The sequence below is a fragment of the Echinops telfairi genome, unplaced genomic scaffold (genome assembly GCF_000313985.2).
Source record: "Echinops telfairi isolate 266 unplaced genomic scaffold, ASM31398v2 ScPeMD7_3533;HRSCAF=4204_0, whole genome shotgun sequence".
Classification (NCBI taxonomy): Eukaryota; Metazoa; Chordata; class Mammalia; order Afrosoricida; family Tenrecidae; genus Echinops; species Echinops telfairi.
In genome coordinates, this window is record NW_022107431.1 from 95,333,785 (window position 1) to 95,351,328 (window position 17,544).

General features: G+C 39.3%; 1 protein-coding gene across 1 annotated transcript in view; it reads right to left on the reverse strand.

Moving 5' to 3' along the window:
- LOC101663554 (2-oxoisovalerate dehydrogenase subunit beta, mitochondrial) overlaps window positions 1-17,544 on the reverse strand; it is a 61,689-nt gene that overhangs the window by 29,311 nt on the left and 14,834 nt on the right. Inside the window, exons 2-3 of the mRNA XM_004696530.2 lie at window positions 16,417-16,494; window positions 13,590-13,658 (exon numbers count right to left, since the gene is read on the reverse strand). Of these exons, the coding sequence (XP_004696587.2) occupies window positions 13,590-13,658; window positions 16,417-16,494 (147 nt within the window). The remainder of the gene's footprint in view (window positions 1-13,589; window positions 13,659-16,416; window positions 16,495-17,544) is intronic.

Here is a 17,544-nt window from a genome sequence, read left to right on the forward strand (position 1 = left end):
AGGGTGGTGCTGGCGCCAACTGGCGCATCAATTCAAGGGTGCATTTGGGGGGGGGCGAGGTGGCCGCTCTGAGGTTGCTATAAGAACTCGTTTTGCGTGCTCCAGCGTTTCTAGCGCACCCCTCCTTGGCCATGGCCAGGAAGATGTTGAAGTCCAGGATGGGGTCAGAGGAGGTGGCGGCAGTGGAGGAGGGCTCCAGGGGTCCTGCTTCTTGGTATGTCCTGGGCACTTAACTCCTCACTGGTATCGCTGGAGGTGGACCTCGCCAGGGCTGGCCTGGTGTTCTCGGCAGCCACCACAGACTTGACCTCATCAAAAGAAAATTCAAAGCTTGGTTTGGGGAGGGGTGTTTAGCAGTGGATTAAGGAATAACATCACTGAAAGGAGGCTAATCTCAGAAATTTCTAGACAATACCAACATTCAAAAAACAGAAACAATCCAATTAAAAAATGAGCAAGGGCCAAGAACAGATACTTCATCAAAGACAACCTATGGTGACCAGCAAAATACATGAAGAAAAGCTTGCAGCCATTAGAGATGTGCAAATCAAAACTACAGTTGGGTAATATCTCATATTGGCAATATGATTAAAAGAACAGAGAATAAAGTTGTGGGGAGATCTAGACTCATACACTGTTCATGAAAATGTAAAATGTACAGTCATTACAGAAGATGGCATGGTATTTCCTTATACATTACACTAGAAACCAAAATATGATGTGCTCATCAATCTCACTCCTATACATGCTTACATTACAAAAAATTTAAACCCACTGCCACTGATATAATCAAATTCATAGACTACAGGACAGACTGCAATCGCTCCCTAGGGTTTCTGAGGCTGTATATCTTTTCTTCTTTTTTTTTTTAATTTTATTAGGGGCTCATACAACTCTTATCACAGTTCATACACACATCAATTGTGTCAGGCACATTTATAAATTCGTTACCCTCGGAGGCTGTATATCTTAACGGGAACAGAGTATCTCATCTTGTTTCCAAGGAGTTTTGAGTTCAAATTGCTGCCCTTGCAGTTAACAGTCCAATTTGTAGCTCCCTATACCACCAGGGATCACTTGTGTCTAGATACATATTCTAGAGAAATAAAAGCCATGACGTGAATAGACATAAGCATGCCCAGTTCATTGCATTATTCAAAAAAGCAAAATGATAGAAACAACTTAAGTGCCCATAAAGAGATGAACCTTGGCACATATACACGATGGAATTCTGTGCTACACGAAAGAATAACAATGAATCTGCAAACCATCTCACAGCATGGATAAACCTGGTGGGCATTGCCCTTAGTGAAATAAGTCCATCACAAAGGGGCACTATTATAAGAAATCATAGCTGTGTTAGTCTGGGTAGACTAGAGAAACAAATCCATGGACACTCTCATGTGTACAAGAGAGAGTTTTATATAAAGGGCAATTGTACATTAAGAAAGCATCCCAACCCAGTCCAGTTCAAGCTCATAATTCCGATATTAGCCCATATGACCCATACTGATCTATAAAGTCCTCTTCAGACTCACAAAACACATGCAATAATGCCGAATGCAGGATGATCATATGGCAGTGGGCAGAAAGTCTTTGGATCCAGTGTCGGTGTAAGCATCTCAACGCTAGCAGCGATCTCCATGTGGCTTCTGCAGTACCCAGGGGTGCATCAGGGTGGGTGCATGTGGCTTCTCCTCAGGGATGTCTCGCAGGAAGTCAGCCTTGTCAGTAGAGAGGCTCTAAGGAAGTGAGGCAAGAGTCTCTCCGCCTCCAAGAAGGAAAAAAACAGATTTCCCAGAATTCCCAGGAGAAAGCCAGGCCCACACAGAGGCCTCATTGGCTATGATCCAATTGTCAGACTAGACTCCACCCCTTCACTCTCTCAATCCTCTCAAGTCCCAAATTGACACCAGATTATGTAACTACCATAATAGCCAAAACCAAACACTTCCTGTGCCTGAGGTTGAGTACTGGGCTTAAGGAATGGTTAGGTGAAGAACACCAACAAAGGTACTGTGACGAGCCACGGTGCAAGACCTCAAGGGGCATCCTTGCTGCTGGATGGTCCCTTGGTTTGGAGGAATAAAGCTGCAATTCTATCATGCAAAGTCATAAAAGAGGGAACAAATAACCACTGATTCAGCTGGTCTGATCATAGCACCACCGTTCTGGGTACCTCAATTAGTCTAAGAATAGGAATATGATTCAAGCAGGGCTGAGAAGAAACACAGGTGAATAAGACACGCCCCTTTCTACCAGGACTGGGTAACGAGGGCATAAGACTAGGCTATCAGCCGACATTCTAGCCTGCTGACATGGCTTAATCCTTGAATCAAACCAAGAATGAGGTTATAGAAAACTCAGAGCATGGGTAGGGGTATGGGTATCCAGGGTATGGACACTGAGTTTGCAATCAAGCTAATAAGCTTTTAAATGATGTAAGTTGTATACTTCTACTTTGATAAACTTTCCATGACAACAAAATAAAAATTATTTTTTATGAAAAGCTAAGCTTTTCATGACTCTAAGTTGGTCAAATGTAAAAAATGAGATATAATAATCATCCCACATGTTTGGCACGATGTGTCACATTTTGGGATGAGTGCTGATATAAAACAATACATGAGCCTTATTCTGTGAAATTTATTTTCCTTGCTCTCAGGAAAATCATTCATTCTATTAGAATCAAGACATCCACTTAACTTTTTTTCTAGTGACAATGACGATCTAGAAGATTAAAACACACAGGAGCCTATACCAAGGGCTCGAGAAGAATATCTTTTGGAAATAATGATGGCAACATATGTATAAATATGCTTGATATAATCAATGTATGGAATGCTATAAGAGCTACAAGATCCCCCAATAAAATGATTTTAAAAAGATTAAAACACACGATATAATTGTATTAAAAATGTACCCAACTGGAATGAGTGTTTATAAAAAACATAATGGAAATAGAAATTTGGAAAAATTAAGTTTGTGTTTTTCAAAAATGTTATTTATCCTTAGACATATTTTAAGTCATCTAACATTAAAAGACAGACTACAAATTTTAATCTCTATCGAATATTTTAATAAAATTATAAAGAAAGGTGAAGCTTAATTTTCTTTTTAAAAGTTTATGAGCAGCCACTTAGCTTACAACTGTTGGTCTCTCTTCTGTCCAGATCAAAAGGAAAAGAGAGATTCAAGGAAGCAATTAATTCAAAGAACTAATAGACTAACCCACAGGCTTCGCTAAGCTGAGACCAGAAAAACCTGGACACCACCACTGACTGACTATTCTCTCCAGGATCACACTAGAAGGTACAGGATACGGTAGGAGAAAAGGGTAGAAAAAATTCAGAACTCAATCTGAGAGTTCATATTCAAAAAAATATCAAATATATTGACCTGACAGAGTCAGGTAAGACCTCCAAGACAGGTCCTTCTAACTTAGAATGGAAGACATTTTCAAAGATCTCCTTGGCTAAGGAAGAAGCCAACTCCTCCCCATGAGGCAAAGGTCAGACATCCCTCTACCCTCCACCCTTTAGCCCACTCTGGCACCAGCCATTCCTCAACAACACACTACTTTTCTAATTGTAGTGGCCACAAAGAACTCACAAACAATACTCACAATAAAGGAGTTTATTGGGGAAGTCAACAGCTTATCCTAAGTCAGGATCATTAGACAGGCATTGGTCCACAGCAGAACCTCTCCTCAGCCAGCAGCCAAATCTCTCTCCGTCAGGTAGGCCCTTGGCTTCTGCCTGTGGGCCAGGCAGCCTGCTGGCTACTCTGCCTCGAAGTCTCATTGTTTTTGCAGTGTTCCTTTGCTCTGTCTCTTGGTCTTCTTGCCTCAGCCTTTGGTCTCCAATGCAGCAGCCTCCTGTGCCTCTGGTCTCCGCCTGACCGATGCAGGCAGGGATCTCGCACATGCTCCACATGAGGCGCTTCTCCCATGAAGGTCCCAAAAATTCACTCTCTCCGTTTCTGGGATGGCTCTCTTCCACAAAGGTCTTGCTTTGAAGGAGGTGTGGGTTTTGTCACCCTCTATTAAATGGTGACTCAGAATACATCCCACCCTAATCCTTGCATTAGTACAACTGAGAACTTCCTCCAAAATGGGATTCTAACCACAGGCATTGAGGCTACTATTTACAATACACCACAAACGTGATTACAGCTAGAAGGGCCGTATTAATTAAATAACCTCTCTTAGGAAAGAAAAAATAGAAACAGAACACAAGAAAGAAGTAGCATTAAGTGATGTCATATTGAAAGGATTGTAATCAGTGACATGAAATAAAATGTATATGAATTGCTGAATGAAAAACCGATTTTCTCTGTAAACCTTAACCCAATTCATAATTTTTTTTCAAAAGAAAACAAAGAGGTCTTGTAGTACCATATCCAATTGAAAGTTCCTGACTTCTAGGAACTAAGAAAATTGAAATTGTTACTAATCTTTTTAAATTATTTTAATAGGAATGTTAAGAAAAAAAATCGATACCCACTTACTAATAACTGTTTGGGGAATAGTTAGACACCTTATAATCTATATATGGTATTCAATCTGCATTAAGTCAGAAATGTATAAACATCTATGGAGATGATAAATTATGTATTCTAGTTCCCTGAGGCATTCTCATGAATTTAAGGTTTTTTGTCAGTAAAATTGCCCAGAGGCCAAACTTCATTTCACAGAATGCCATTTTTCCACAGCACCTTGACACTGCATTCAAAAGTATAATTTTGGCTCAGGAAGCCCCCGTCTTGCAGCAGGAATATATATATAGAAAAGTTTCTCTTTCTGCTGAAGATCTGATTTTGAACTTTCATAATTCATGTAAAAGTATGAAGGTTGTCAAAAGATTTTGCTTACAGAACTCAAATTTAAAGCTTACTACACTGGAAAAAGACTTTTTAAAAGAATATTAAATTCAGTACCTACATGATATAATAGTTGTTATATTCATAAATCCTATAAAAGAAAAACCTCAAAACATAAAAGTGTCCTATTAAAAATAAATTAAAACACATAGAATAAGCAATAGGATCATCCAGTCCTTTTCTCTCATTTTATATACTGGTGCCCAAAGTCAACTCCCAAATGTCAGCGAGCTACGGGGGTCACTGCGAGTGGAAATCAGCCCAACAACAACAACAACTTAAGAGGAAAACAGGCTCTTCCAAAGCCTGTCCTAGTTTTCCTTCCTGACTTCAGTGTATTACAGTATCTGGTTATACAATTTCTGTGATGTTTACATAAGAAAACAAGTAAGTGGTTATATTAGTTTTCCCAAGCTGCTATGACAAGCCACACTGGTGGATAAAGGAATGCATACAGTTCTGTGAAAAGGCAGATGTTCAGGCCTGCGGACCCATGCGGCAAGTCCCGCGGTTCCTTGCTTCACCTAAGCGTGCTTTGAGCATCAGAAACCAAACATGGCCTATAAGAACAGCACCCAGAAATTGGAATATGAAAAAGAAAAAACTAAATGAAACACGCCAAATTTTTCCTAGCAGTTTTCTTTTAAGTAAAACACACACATGCAGACCCATACAAGGAAATGTTCTTAAAGAAGACATTTTATACTTGTATTACGCATACGGCACGTAGAATCATTTTCATGTCAATAAATGAAAGCACATGGGATTTTCTACATCAACTCACACATACCCTAAAAAAATTAAACTTTATTGCTCTCTCCTAACCTACCTTTACTCTCCCCTAGTCCTAATTTAAGAAGCCCTTAAACGGTAAGCCCTTTCAGAACTAAACTTTGGAGGTTATTAAATTTGGTGCAGTAGGCAAAGAACAAAAACCATCATTGTGTGACCACCGTCCACACATAAACGCTGAAAACGAATGTGTGCATAAGTAAGTGTGGTGAAGAAGGCTGATGGTGCCCGGCTAACGAGACCTATAGCGTCTGGGGACTTAAAGGCTTGAAAGTAAACAAGCGGCCATCTAGCCCAGAAGCAACAAAGCCCACATGGAAGCAGCACACCAACATGTGTGATCATGAAGGGCCAAAGGGACCAGGCTTTAAACACCATAGGCGGGGGGATCATATCCTCGTCAAAGAGGGTGGCGTGTGATGGAGACCCAATGCCCATCTCTAGACAACTGGACATACCTTGCAGAGGGGTAGTGGGGAGATGAGTCACTTAGGGTACAGTATAGCAATAATGAAACCCACAACCTTCCTCTAGTTCTTAAATGCTTCCTCCCCCCAACTACCAGGACCCCAATTTTGCCTTGCAGACCTGGTTAGACCAGATGATGCACAGCGGGACAGATGGGAATCGGAAACGCAGGGAATCTAGGACAGATGAACCCCTCAGGACCAGGGGTGACAGTGGCGATAACAGGAGGGAAAGGGGGTGTAGAAAGGGGGAATGGATCACAGGGAGCTACATATAACCTCCTCTCTGGGGGACGGGCAGCAGAGGGGTGGGTGAAGGGAGACGCTGGACAGTGTAATATAAGATACAATAATAATTTATAAATTATCAAGGGTGCATGGGGGAGAGGGGAGGAGGAAGGGAAGGGGAGGGGAAAAAAGGAAAATGAGCTGATTCCGGGAACCGAAGAAGAAAGCGAATTTTGGGAATGATGAGGGCAACAAATGTATAGATGTGCTTTACACAACTGATCTATGTATTGTGATGAATTGTATGAGCCCCAATAAATTGATTAAAAAAAAGAAAGAAAGAAAGAAAGATAGATAGATAAGGGGAGGCCAGATAATGGTTAACAAATCCAAATTTCTCAAATGAATTGTTGGTAACCTAAAATGCGTGTTACTACAGACAGAGCCATTGTTACAAAGGATTATCACAATGGTGTCCTGGAACTACAAAACAGGAGAAGACGGAAGGGAAGCTGTGAAACTGCCTTTTCCTGGTAAAGGCCAAGCTTAAAGAAATCCAGTACAAGAGATGCCAAATGTAGATACATAGGAAATTTCACAAATGCACGGCAGAGTGAGAAACTAAGGTCGAAGTGATGAGTCTTGATAAGCTAAGTATAGTCTACTTACAGAGCTCTGCTTTACTTAGGGTTGGTTTTGTGTTTTGCTGCTATGTTATTCTACAAAACCATATAGACACAGGATGACAGTAGGTCTAACACTCCTCTAAAAACTGAATTTTAGTCTTCAAATTGGCATCTTTTTAGCAATTTAAGGTGGTTTTTTGAAACAGGTATTGCCATTGTACTATGTCATTTGATTTCCTCATAGCTGCTTCCATGGTTGTTGTGAATGGAGGTAAAATGAAATCCTTGATAACTTCAATCTTTTCTCTGTTTATCAAGATGTTGCTTATTGGTACAGTTGTAAAGATTTTTGTTGTATGTTGAAATGTAATCCACACTAAAGACTGTAGCCTTTGGTCTTCATTAGCAAGTGCTTCAAGCACCCTTTGCTTTCTATAAGCTTTGTAAACTGTCCATCTATAAAGAGCCTTCCGCCAACCAAAAAAAATAATTATTTTTAAAAAGACATTATATAGTGATGCCGGTCAAGTTCTATCATAAAATATCTTTACAATGGAAAGTTCATGGCAATAAGTCTATTTTCCAGGTAAAAATTAATGATCTCTAATGCTTTTAGAGTCTTAAAACAACAAAATCAAGTAACTGATCATTCTCTGAAAAATTACAATATTCTATAATTTTATAAAAATATAAAGCATGCTTTTATTCCTAATAAACTACTCAAAATTAAAAAAAAAATTTTTGGTGCAGTAGGGTAAGCCTTGGACTGCTAACAGCAAGGTTGGCAGTTCCAGCTGACCAGCTTCTCCCATAAAGATTTCGTCTCAGAGACCCCAAGGCTTCTATAGGGTCACTATGCATCATAATCAATTCAGTGGCAGTGGCTTTGGGGGATTGGCAGCTTCCCCAGAATCCCTCTAGTTCCAATTGTTTGCTCCTCATCAAAAGCATTTGCTTGTCCAAAGGGTTTAAAGCCATCATTTGAAATGCAACCCGTTAATGAGGCTATACCATCCTATTTCTTTTCCATTTTCAAAGCATTTAGATTATTGTTTTCATCTATCAAAAGGCAGGGAAGGAAGAGAGAGGCAGTTTAGTAATACCAAGCTCACGCTCATCTGGGTTATTGGAATAGAGAATAGCTCTGCTTCTCCCTTCCTTTGTTATAGCACTGTCTCTAATGACACAATTCCTTCTTTTTAATATGAAATACTATTCAGCTTTATTATGTTGAGTAGTAAACTGTAATCTTTCAAATGCTACTTTCTGAAGAACTCAACGATTTCAGAGTGCTGGCAAAATGCCAGTAGGGACAGTCTCATTTCAAAGCAAAGGCTGCCACCTACTGACTGTGATCTCTTCCCACAGAAAGCTAACCAATCCCTCACAAGACAGTTCTCTTTACAGACATTTAATGCAATATATTCAACTACATCAATATAATCTCTTAAACAAAAGCCAAATTGACCACAACCAAGACAACTCCAATTCATAATAATCCTGGATATAACTTTGTAGTTCTCTTAAATATAAATTATTAAAAATATATATAATTATCTTTTCTTTTTTTAACAAGCATGTTTCTGTTTTGCTAGAAATTCCTGGTCGATATTGAAAAGGGCAGATAATTACAAGCAGTGGTCATTGGGTGTCATCAAGCTGGTCCCACACACAGCAGAATGGAACAGCAAGGCCTGTATCCTCACAAGCGTTGTTGCGTCTGAGCCCATGTGGCAGCCACTGTGTCAATCCATCTCACTGAGGGTCTTTCTTCTTTTCACTGACCTGCTATTTTACACACACGCTAGTGATGTCTCTAAATATGCTAAACTACGACTTTACTAATACATTTTTCCTCCCCACTTTCTTTATTCTTCGCTTCTGAAAGTTCACTTCTCATTAGAGAGACTAATAGTGATTCAATGGGTCATCTCAAACAATTTGGAATGAGTTGACACTTCATCATAATCTTAAAGTTGTTATAAAAATTCATCGGAGTTGCTGACAATGAAATGAACACAGCTAACTCTCCATTAATTAATTAGCTCAGCTTCCTACACTGTAGACATAAATCTGCAAGTGCCCATGGCCTTTTCAAGTGACAGTTAATCTCTCTCCATTTTAACCAATTTTCTGTAAAAAAAAAAAAAAAATTAGACCAAGCAAATAGGGACAAATGTGGGGGGGGGCTAATAACAATGAGTACAAGAATGAAGAAAATGTTCTAAAACTGATGTGGTGCTGGCTGTACAACTCTTCTTGATGTGACTGAACTATTCAACGGTATGATATATGAATTATATGCCAATAAAATTGTTTTTAGATTCTTTTAATATTAAAATACAAAATAGGTACAGTAAGCCACCATCTGGATAAGAATGCAAAGGGTAAATTCACTCACTCAACAACATATGCCTAATAAATATGGTCGGATATGGGATTAGGAGTCAAGGATGCACAAGCGAAAAGATCTTTTGCTCCTGAAGAGCTGCCTGGTGTGTAAACTTGGGTAAGAAAAACCTGCACTACCACCTACAAAGGGTATGAGAAATCATCTGACCAGTGATAGGGTGGTGTTGGAGTGTGCTTGGAAAGTTAGGAAGAGGGCTCTCTGAAAGGAAGAAAGAAGAGTCACGTGTTTGTCTGGTACATCAGTGAGGGAGAAATTTATAGATGACAAGTGCGAAGGATAAGTGATATCTAGTGGGGCCGGGGAAAGTGTAAATCAACAGCAAATCAACATTAATAATAAAGTGAATGAATGATTAATTTTGTCTTTTATATATCCAACAAAGAAATGTGAATTTCAGAATAACCATGTGCTCAAATAATGATGCTCAAACTGGACAGAGGCTACAACTACCAGAAGGGAGAACACTAAGAGACACAATTAAGTTACCCATGCAGTGATGAGTAAGGGGCTGAAGTACAAGGGTTATGAGAATGGAGGATTCAAATTAAATGTAATTAAAGACAAACTCTACTGATGAAACTGGCAAAAGTTGACTGGATGCATACGGTCAGAAGGAAAAGATTAGGAGCCCCCCCCACTTTCTGGCGTAAAAGATTGGAGCGCCCAGGTAGGAGCTGTAGTAGGAAACATGCATTCACCAGGAAGATGCAATTAGCTCAGCTTTGGAGGTCCTCCGTGTGAAAGGACTATGAGACACGGAAGTGAAGACGTTAAGGTGGTTACTCACATTGGGCATGGGGATCTGAAGCTCAGGACAGGGTTCTGGACTAGAATGGAAATTTAGAGGTCGTCAGTGTGGAAGGAGAAGGGAACAGGAATGGAATGCTCCAGGCAGGATGAGCACAATAAGAAACAAAGTATCAAAGATAAGAACCTGGATAGGGACAGTCAAGAGAGGGCTCTTCCGCTTAAAAGCAGCAAGCAGCCGGCCTGCTCCATAACTGGATCTGGCCAGACCGAATAGTAATGCCGAGAAGTAGCTCAGCAGCACAGTTAGACCAGGTATAAAAAAACCTACGTTACAGAAGGAAAAGTCTTAATAGATTCTAACACGGTCTAGAAGTGGATATACAAAGACACCTATAGTTGTTATCTCTCAGTTACTGCTCACAGGATGAGTAACTTTTCTTCTTCATGCGTATGTGTATTTCTATCGTTATAAATTGTAGGATAAAAAATGTAACTTTACCCAGTTTTGTCTTTGTCTTGGTTCCTGAGCTATAACCCATAAAACCTTGGACTCTCCCTAGTGATTATCTTTCAAGAAGCCTCCAAAACACACCAGAGGGTCTATGTACGCGTCCTCAAACTGCGGCCCGCCGAGGACATTTATCTGGCCGGCCGGGTGTTTTTGCCCCGTTAGTTTTTTTCACTTCAAAATAAAGTATGTGCAGTGTGTATAGGAACTTGTTCATAGTTTGTTTGTTTTTAAACCATAGTCCAGCCCTCCAATGGATCTGAGGGACAGTGAACTAGCCCCCTGTTTAAAAAGTTTGAGGACCCCTGGTCTATGGTAATGAACTACCTCCAAGGTGAAGGCTGGACAGGCCAGAACAAAAAAAGCGAGAGCGAACTGACGAGGGCTGTGATTCAGTCAACCACGCCCCGGCAATGAAGCCGGATGCCTAAGTTCCCTGGGTTTCCCGGATGGTGAACACACTGATGCACACAGAAAAGCGGGGTTGTCTCTTTGGGGGACATGGAAGCTCTGCATTGGGAAAGAACCCTTCTAGACCTCAACTTCTATAGCTCTTCATTTGCATCATTTCTGCTATAATAAAACGATCGTTATTAGTCCAAAAAAATGTCAAGAAATATTGCTACTAGGATTTCAGTGCATATGTGCATGGGTTTATTCCAAACGAAATGTGTTTAATTATGTCTCTCAGATCCCTGGCTGGCTGCACACAGGTTCTCTCGGGAACACACGTGCCTCAGTCTCCTTCGGTGTCTTCAGAAAAAGCTCACTGAAACTGTAGTTTCTATGGAGATCTGCGAGGACAGTTCAATTCCAGTCAGAGAGGTCAACTCAGAAGGGGAGGGGAATGTTCTTTGGGATTCCAGAGATGTAAACTTGATAAGATTTCTCAAAGAACACTGGATGATCAAGGGCGCTTGCTTTTTTAAAAAAAGGATTTAAGAAAGTTGAAAACTATATTGGTGATAAAAATGTGAGTATCAGTGATGCGTCACAGCACCACACCTGTTCATTTTCCGAGGGCGGCACAGGGAGTCCTCGGAGGATTCCACTGGGCAATACTCTGCGGCTTCCACTTTGTCGCCCAGCTCTTGCCCCTCCAGACTTCTTTCTGTTCCTCAAATTCAAAAGCCTTGAAAAGGAGCGATTTGAGTCCCTTGAGGATGCCAAAGGTGGTTTAAGTGGAGAAGCACAGAATTCCCTGGGGAAGTGTTTTACCACCTTCAGAAGTGCACAGATCTAAAAGAAGGATATGTCAAGAACAATACCTTCACAATTTGGTATTTTGTTTAATAAAAGTCGCTATGACTTTATAGCAAGACTTTCTGATTTACCCTCATATAAAATGTCCCATGCATTCTGCACCAAACAAAATGCTTGGAATTCTCAAACCTAAGACAATAGTAGGTCAGAAGTGCTAGGGTCTCTAGGGACTCCCAAGCTTACAAGTGTCTTCCTGAAAGTGGGAAGGGAAAATCAAATTTGTCAACATCTGGTCAGAAGTGAGGGTGCTGTGGAAACTCCCAAGCTTGTAGCCGGCGCCTGAGGTCTTGGACACAGTTGGCAGTCTGAAGAACTGTGTCCTTCACTTGGGAGGTCTGACCCAGCTCGAGGTGCTGAAGGACAGAGGAAGAAATGCTGCTTGAGCAGCTGGTATCAGAACAGCAGTGGAACAGATGGGAATAGGATTGATACTGAATTTAACTTAATGATACTGAATTTAATGTCAGTAAACTGGATTTGATATTTCCACACATACATGCATTACTTTCAAAATCAACATTTTTAAAGATTCTAAATTTTTGTAAAGGTCTGAACGTTTATAATATTCTGAATGAACAGGAAAAAATAACCTTTTCCCATCGATCTCAAACTCTAACCAACTATTATAGAGGATGAGGGGAAAGCAGAGGGACCGGACCCTGGAAACTCCACATGCTACAAGTGAAAGGGAAAAGACCAAGCTGGGCGTTCCGAGTAAGTGACAGCAGACCTGCTATGACAGGTTTCACTGGCATAGAACATACTCTCAGAGGGAATGGCACACCATAATAAAATGAAAGCCTGAGCGGTACCGGCACTCCTACGCATGAGCTTCACACAACAATGGCAATGGCAAGAAGTAAGGAAGCTGTTCATTCCTCCTATCCCCAAAGTTAACTGTTTTGCCAAAAAAATTAAAATGTCAAGCGCATCCCTACAAGTCCCAAGTCAGAACACATTCTTTACAAAGCAGGTCGTAGGAGGAGGAATGTTAGGATGGGCTAAAATGCACCCTAAGGGGTTGCTAAATCTAATTGAGTCAATGAAATGAGTAAAACCAATAAACAGAAATTCATCACATTCCAGGCAAAAGACAAAGATGAGTTGGGATAAACCAAAAGAATTGTGTAGAAGAGTAATAACAGATTAAATATGTTACAGAAAATATGTTAACAGAACTGACAGAATCTTGAACTACAAGTAACAGAGCTGAGATTGGCTAAGGCAAGAAGCAGTAAGATCTCAGAGGTTCTCTTGGCGGATGAATGAAAGGATAAATAACACATTTAATAAAGTTTCTAAATCTATGTATGTGTAATCTGGACTAAATCAGAATTATCCGTGTGTCTGTGGAAATGAAAAGGAGTCCATCTATACAAGAAACATATGGCTAAACAATTTGACAGGCAAATGTTGTATAGTAAAAACCTGAAAAACTCAGAACTTATGTAAGGTAGACACCTGTCAGAGAAGGGAAAATCAAGTCTCTTTTTAGTAAAAGGAGTGATAGAAGAGGGATAAGACTGCACCTGTCAGAGGCGGAATCTTGTGAGACCTCCTAGGGAAAAAGCCCAGTCCCATCAAATTCAGTTCTGTATTTTTAAGATCTTTAAGTAAAAGTTCTACAAGAACATAATTCATATATAAAAATACTAACTTACCATATTTGTCTCGCAAGCCAACAGTGCATCTAAAGACTCCACCAAAGGCAACATCTTCACCAAATATTACTGAAAAACAATGTTTTAAAAGCACATTTAATTTAATAATCCCTAAATTATGCTAACTTTGAAAAAGAAGTAATAGAAATGTTTACCTTATATATCACAAAACAGAAATCAACCATAGCTCTAGACCAGGCTATCTCAACTTGGCATTATTTGCTTAGCACTTCTTAGGCATGGGTACTGTCTTGTGTACTACAAGATGTTTAGCACCATCTACGGACTCTAGCCACGAAGTATGCACCTCCACACAAAGTGTGACATCCAAAATTCTCTCCAGACATTGCTAAATATGCTAGGGGGGGAGGGGTGTGAAAACGCCCCTTCTTGAGAAAGAACCACTAATCTAGAAGTTCCTCTTGTTTAACCCATGAGGAACATGAGCCCAGAGAAGAAGCACAGCGACTTGCCAGTTCGGAAAGGCACAAGTAAACCTGTGGCTCACACTCGAGGTGCCTGAGTCCCGGGCCACCACTTTTCTTAGACATAGGGTGCTGTGAGTCGGCCATCTGAAGAGCTACGGAAGGCCGCTCGAGGACAAATGAATGGTCTTAAATAGAAAAATGACGTATATGATGTTAACAGAAAGGAACAAGTGTGGCTGAAACATAGTAAACAAGACAAAGAATGGTATTGGTAAAATTGAGATGAGCTTTAAAGTAAAGTAAAAATGAGTGGCTAGTGAGAGATCTAAAATCTAGTCCCATGAATGCAATTAATTAACCATGTGAACCCTGAGAAAGTAAACTTCTCTGTGTTTCAATGTACTTAGTTTTATATATAAGAATCATCTCCGGATCAAATTCTAAACAAACCAGCTTTAACTTGAGCAATTACTTAAGAGCCAATATCCAACTTACTTAGAATCAATTCGGTGGCTATATATGAACTCAGGAATCATAAGTATATATGCTAACCACTGTTTGGTTAGTGAGTACATATCGCTACATTAGCCACAATTTAAACTTTTAAACAAATTAGAAATATTAAAGTTATACTATTTTCTAGTGGAAATTAAACTCCACCTGAGAAATGCTGATACCTGTCACCTTTCTAAGATCTGTAAAAACAAAACTGCTAAGAAATTATTGTTATTAAAATACATTAATAAAAATAGTTGGACATGCAATATATTTTTCTCATGTAACTTAGGTATACATATTTCAGTAGTCAGACTAGGTGCTACAAGATTGTAGGGGAAAATTGGGAAATTAATGCCAGAAACATTTTTCGGTTCATAATAAAATTTTTTTAAATTAAAATCCAAGTCACCAATTTGAATAAATTTTCAGAACAGAGACTCAATCCCTCATTTCATTCTCAAGTCTAGTTCTCGCTTCCTTCTTAAATATAACTTATCCTTCACTTGACCTTGAAACTAAGAATACTCGAGTATAAATCCAAGAGTAATAGTTTAAACTACATATAAGTAAAGCCAATCATATTTTAAAATATATCATGGAAGAACAACTATTTTTCTACCAATAATTCAATAAATTATTTTTTTATAAAGATATTTCAAAAATAAGCAACTTGAAAGGAAATGTCCCCCAAAAGGAAGGAAAGCATCAGTTTTTCATATTATGTATATTGACTGCTTCATGAGGTAATACTTGTAGTTTTTCTCCAGGGGCAAATGGGAGGACAAGAAGGCTGTTCATCCAGAAAGCATTAATACAGTATCACAGACACACATACTACCAGGGAATGTTAACTTAGTGGCAGTAGCTACATGTACAGAGAATCTGCAGGTTATAGATGAGTTCTGTTCCTAAGTCTGCCTTTAAGTCGAATTTATATATAATGTATGGTTCATATTTAAAGTCAGTCAAATGTTTCTCTTAGTATATAAGATATACTGTTCTTCTCTATGTATAATAAATATTGACAAAACACTCTACATACTCTAAAGCATCTTTAGTACAGTACTAATAATGTTTCAGTGCATACTTCGAAGTAGCATCCAGTATGTTACTACAAACCATCGCATGTACCTTGAATTTTACTGGGCTTTACAGGGGTTGATTTGTAACTATAGCTTGTACAGAAATCACACTTCTGTATCAGAGAGACTGCTCGTACTAATTTTTAAAAGTGGGTTAATATCACATTTGATTATTTACCCTTTATCATTTAATCAAGTGTTTTGAGAATGTCAAGTAGATACAGTGTTAAATCATTTTTTAAAAATAATTTTAATGGGGGCTCGTACAATTCTTATCACAATCCATACATACATCCGTTGTGTCAAGCACATTTGTATATTTGTTGCCATCATCTTTTTCAAAACATTTGCTTTCTACTTGAGCCCTTGGTATCGGCTCCTCATTTTTCCCCTCCCCCACGAACCCTTGATAATTTATAATTTATTATTATTTTTTCATGTCTTACACTGTCCAATGTTTCCCTTCATCCACTTTTCTGTTGTCCATCCCCCAGGGAGGGGGTTACAGGTAGAAAATTGTGATCAGTCCCCCTTTACAGGGTTAAATCTTTAGGAGCAATTATTTCAAGCAAATCTTTCATTCTAAATTTGCATGCTATCATAAAACTGCTGCCACTGACTTAATTCCCACTCACGGTGACCCTTAGGGTGTCAGCATAGCTGTGCTCAAGGGTCTCGATGACTGACCTTTCAGAAATAGTCTACCAGGTCTTTCTTCAGAGGCAACTCGGGGTGAACTAGACCCTACAAACTTTCTACTAACAGATGGAACACTTTAACTGCTACCACCACTCACAGGGAAGCACAGATGAAGTTTACCTGCAGTGGGATCCTTTGCCAATGAATTATCCAAGGCACTTGTTACTGACTGGAAAAGATTCATTTTCTGTGTTTGCCCTGTGAAAATCAAAAAGTGTTGCAAACATTATAAAATACATAAAAATCACCAGTCTCTCCCTCCCTAGTTCTTATCCATTAGATCTAAACATTGGTCTGAGTGGCTGTAAAAGGAGAAAACATGAAACTAAAGCAGACATAAGATTCATTAGCTACATAGAAGTTTATTCCAAGAAAGCAAACAAACAAAAAATCACCAGTTTCTTAGCAGCTGATTATAACTTGATTCGAATCCAGCTAGAAAGGAGGTATGGAATATAGTATCTGCATTTATGGAATGATTTACTGACTCTGTGGAAAACACCAAACCAGACTTCAAGAAGTTGTTGGTGAGAAAACCTTACATACATTAAACATTTTAAAAACACATATGAAAAGGGAAAAAGAACATAATCGAGTGACCAAATGTGTGAAAACAATAAAAGCTATGAAAATCAGAAAAGGGACTCAGGATGAGAGTGACATGTTCAGAATCTAAAACATGAAGGAAAGCAAGTGATAACTGACTAGTAGCATGTACTGAACATGCTACCAACAGCAACTGATAATGGACCATAAAATAATGGGTAACGTTAAATATAAACCTTAGTACCCAGAACAGTGGGCATTTGTTGAGTACTATAATCTCATACCTAAACACACCAGAATTAGTCCAACCTACCATCTGAACCTTTGCAGACCAACATCTGGCTCGATAAATAGGTTGATTCTTGGATACTAAAAAAAACAATATGTGTACAGCACTTAGAACAGCGCTTGGAATATAGGAGGCATAAAGCGTTAACTATTGTGCTAGATTCCGGACTTTGTGTCCTTCACTTTGACATTAACTTTATTCTGAGTGGTAATGGTAAGTATTTGACAGAGCTCCAGATGTTAGAATTTAGAAACATGATGACTTTAGAAGTCTGATTTCAGCCTGGGTGCTGTACAGGGTTCATAGCCAGCCTGCAACTATAGCTCAAGTTCTCTCTAAAAGCACTATTCAGAGCACAGAAAGGTTTCCCCCTGTATCTTCTCTGATCCAGAGGACAAGGTTAGTAGTGCCTG